The 3,472-nt window shown below is 47.3% G+C and overlaps 1 protein-coding gene across 1 annotated transcript in view; it reads left to right on the forward strand.

Annotated features, from left to right (window-relative positions):
• LOC106809740 (glutamate receptor 1-like) overlaps positions 1–3,472 on the forward strand; it is a 17,051-nt gene that overhangs the window by 5,997 nt on the left and 7,582 nt on the right. The window contains exons 4-6 of the mRNA XM_014812932.1: positions 1,111–1,229; positions 1,447–1,559; positions 2,331–2,474. Coding sequence (XP_014668418.1) covers positions 1,111–1,229; positions 1,447–1,559; positions 2,331–2,474 — 376 coding nt within the window. The remainder of the gene's footprint in view (positions 1–1,110; positions 1,230–1,446; positions 1,560–2,330; positions 2,475–3,472) is intronic.

The following is a 3,472-nucleotide window of genomic DNA, read 5'->3' on the forward strand; positions in this document are numbered from 1 at the left end:
CACGCACGTAACAGCACCACCTACACCACCTGAGTGTTACACGTACGTAACAGCACCATCTACACCATTTGAGTGTTACACGCACGTAACAGCACCACCTACACCACCTGAGTGTTACACGCACGTAACAGCACCACCTACACCACCTGAGTGTTACACGTACGTAACAGCACCATCTACACCATTTGAGTGTTACACGCACGTAACAGCACCATCTACACCATTTGAGTGTTACACGCACGTAACAGCACCACCTACACCACTTGAGTTTTACACGCACGTAACAGCACCACCTACACCACTTGAGTTTTACACGCACGTAACAGCACCACCTACACCACTTGAGTGTTTCACGCACGTAACAGTTACACCTACGCCTAGCATACACTACAAGCAACACCACCACCCAGCGCGGTCGCATATAACAGCGCCACGTCGAGCGCTTAATAACGGCACTTCGTTATTTACGTTCCACTATTTTACTGGCCAAAACGCAATTTGCGTTGAGAAATTACACGGTGAAAAAGGAATACGGTATGAGCTCCAATAAGCTGGAGTGTTTTCCGTGCGGCGCAGACGGTCACGCGAATTCGCTAGCTCACCTTTTATCCGTCCCCCGAGCGCGCGGGTTTCAACATCGTAAACGATGACAATTTCACCGTTTAATACGGTTTTTCTATCGATTGTCACGCACGACTTCACTATATAGTTGTCTGCTCATGCGGGTAATCACTTAACTCCACGCAATATGTGCCAGGCGTAGAGCACATCCCATTTTAACCATGTTACCAATACTCCCTTAAGATTTCTTACGTGTTGCTATAGAGAAGGTCTCTGTGGAAATCCGCTATGATGAGTTGGAGGTATATAAACATGTTGCGGTGATTAAATATACATATGATAAATATGATATGAGTAAGCACAAATGCAAATAATCGAATTAACAAACAACACACGCACGCACGCACGCACGCACGCGCGCCCACACACGTACGCGCGCACGCGCACACGCACGCACACACACGCACGCGTGTACGAACGAACGAACTAATACACGCACACGCACACACGTCACATGTGTGTATACGTGACGATAATTTTCGTCTATAGCGTGGAAGAACAGGACCACTATCAGGTTTACATGCGACCAGACTACTCCACGGCTTTATATGACATCATACGATACTATGGATGGGACTACGTGTACTATCTGTACACCTGCGATGAAGGTACTGGAGGTTTTGTGATATTTTTACAGCCACATGTCACAATTGATCTCGGTTTTTTTAAACAAATTCTAGACTTAGGCGGTGACGTTACACGCAATATTGTTTTTCGAGGATTTTATTGGTTGGATGAAGCCAAACAATACGGCAAAAACGAGGCAGAGTGAAACCCCGTGTACGCACAGTTTGCGATTTCCATATGTGTTTCTTTCTCGACCAGGTCTTCTCAATTTGGAGCGACTGTTTATTCTGATGGGACCCCGAAGTAATACACTCAACGTGGCCGCTCGCTTTCTCTCCCCGGACAACAGCACTGCGAGCCAGCTCTTGAAGGTTAATAAAGGGTTGAGCGGTCTAGACTGACACCGATCGTGCGCGCCTCGTTCGTCGACTCGACGCGCGAGCGACGCCCGGTCCCGACTATTGCCGACGTTTCGTCAACACGCGATAAAAGAAGCGGATGGCGTCGGCAGTATTTGGTGCGACGTCGGCGTGATGAATGTTTCGATAGCAGTGCTGCTGCCGATAGAATTCCCCGGGTAGGGCGCGTGCGCGTGATATATACCGCTCTCCCGCGCTCGGGGAAACGCGGTGAACGTTGCGTATATGGCGCGCGTCCGGTTCGAGGAGTTAGTGAATAGCGAGGTTATAGTCTGCGCATGAGACATCGTGGTTATCAACTGTAAATAACAGACAAATGTAATTATGAACCATCTTGTGTTGATGCAACTTGGTTTGCGGAGTTAGTTAGCTTTGCCTGTGCGTGGGATATCGCGGCTATCAGCGGGAAATAACAGAAAAATGGAATTCTGAATCATGTTGTGCTGATGCTACTCGTTGTTAGTCGTGCTGTGTTAATTTGCGAACTGACAGAGGTTGCCGGCGTTTTCATATTTTACGGGAACATCTCTTTCGCCGAATGGTTTCATTTTCCGCAACTGGTACGTCACTCCACCGTCACCTACCGCGCGTTCCACTGATCTCTATATATACTAACAGTGTTATAGAGTTAGCATATAGAGATGAGTGGCACGTGCCAATACCGTTGTTAAAGACGATAATTACTAACGACGATTTGCTTCTCTTTGTTACCATGGCGATAAGTATCTGAATGACGCTGACGACAAGATGGCGCTCAGGCGTATCATAATAGATTCGCGATCGCTGGAATCAACGCAGAGAGTGATGGATCTACTAGCTGATGCCAACATGACGACAAAATACTACCACTACGTCATAGCATCATTCGTAAGTGGAATTTTCTAAGTGGCATATACGGTTCCTACTCTTACTCCTGCTCTTTACAAGTATTACCTTATCATAGCAAGATCTAAGAGCCAAAAATCAGATGAATTGTGCATTTTTTGACAAACGCATGAAAATTGGCACGCAGGTAGTTTAAGCTGTGTAGGCCTACATTCATATGAGATCGGGTACCCATCTCCATCGGCATGGTATCTGGGCGCCATCTTGAATTAAACAATTGTCCCAACAAAATCCATTATCCTTCATATTTCAACTAATATTCAACATAGGAACATAAACCAACATTATCGGGGTCAAGGAACCCAATGCAATCATTATCGGTCGGTGGACCTTATTATTGGCATAGTCAATATAATATTGTAATACTAATGCAAATGATCTTTACAATTGTAGGCCTACAGGTGGTCCTGTAACATCATTGCATTGATCACTGGATTACAGTATATATAGTAATGCGATTTGGAAGACAACGGCCCTTATAATCAGATCGTTATAATCATGTTCGGCTAATCATACCACTGCGTGTATGTGTGTATGCCTGCCCATACGTCCTACGTGTATGCCTATACGTAAGAGTGTTTCTTGTTGAGATATCTTATCGCCCACTCTCTCTCTCTCTCTCTCTCTCCTCCTCCTCTCTTCTCTCGCTCGCTCTCTCCCTCTCTCCCTCCCTTTCTCGCTCACTGTCTCTCCCTCTCTCCCTCCCTCTTTCGCTCACTGTCTTCTCCCCCTCTCTCTCTCTCTCTCTCTCTCTCCTCCTCCTCTCTTCTCTCGCTCGCTCTCTCCCTCTCTCCCTCCCTTTCTCGCTCACTGTCTCTCCCTCTCTCCCTCCCTCTTTCGCTCACTGTCTTCTCCCCCTCTCTCTCTCTCTCTCTCCTCTCTCGCTCTGTGTCTCCCACCACCCCCCCCCCCCTCTCTCTCTCTCTCTCTCTCTCTCCTCCTCCTCTCTTCTCTCGCTCGCTCTCTCCCTCTCTCCCTCC

Source organism: Priapulus caudatus, unplaced genomic scaffold (genome assembly GCF_000485595.1).
Source record: "Priapulus caudatus unplaced genomic scaffold, Priapulus_caudatus-5.0.1 Scaffold381, whole genome shotgun sequence".
NCBI classification, from domain to species: domain Eukaryota; kingdom Metazoa; phylum Priapulida; class Priapulimorpha; order Priapulimorphida; family Priapulidae; genus Priapulus; species Priapulus caudatus.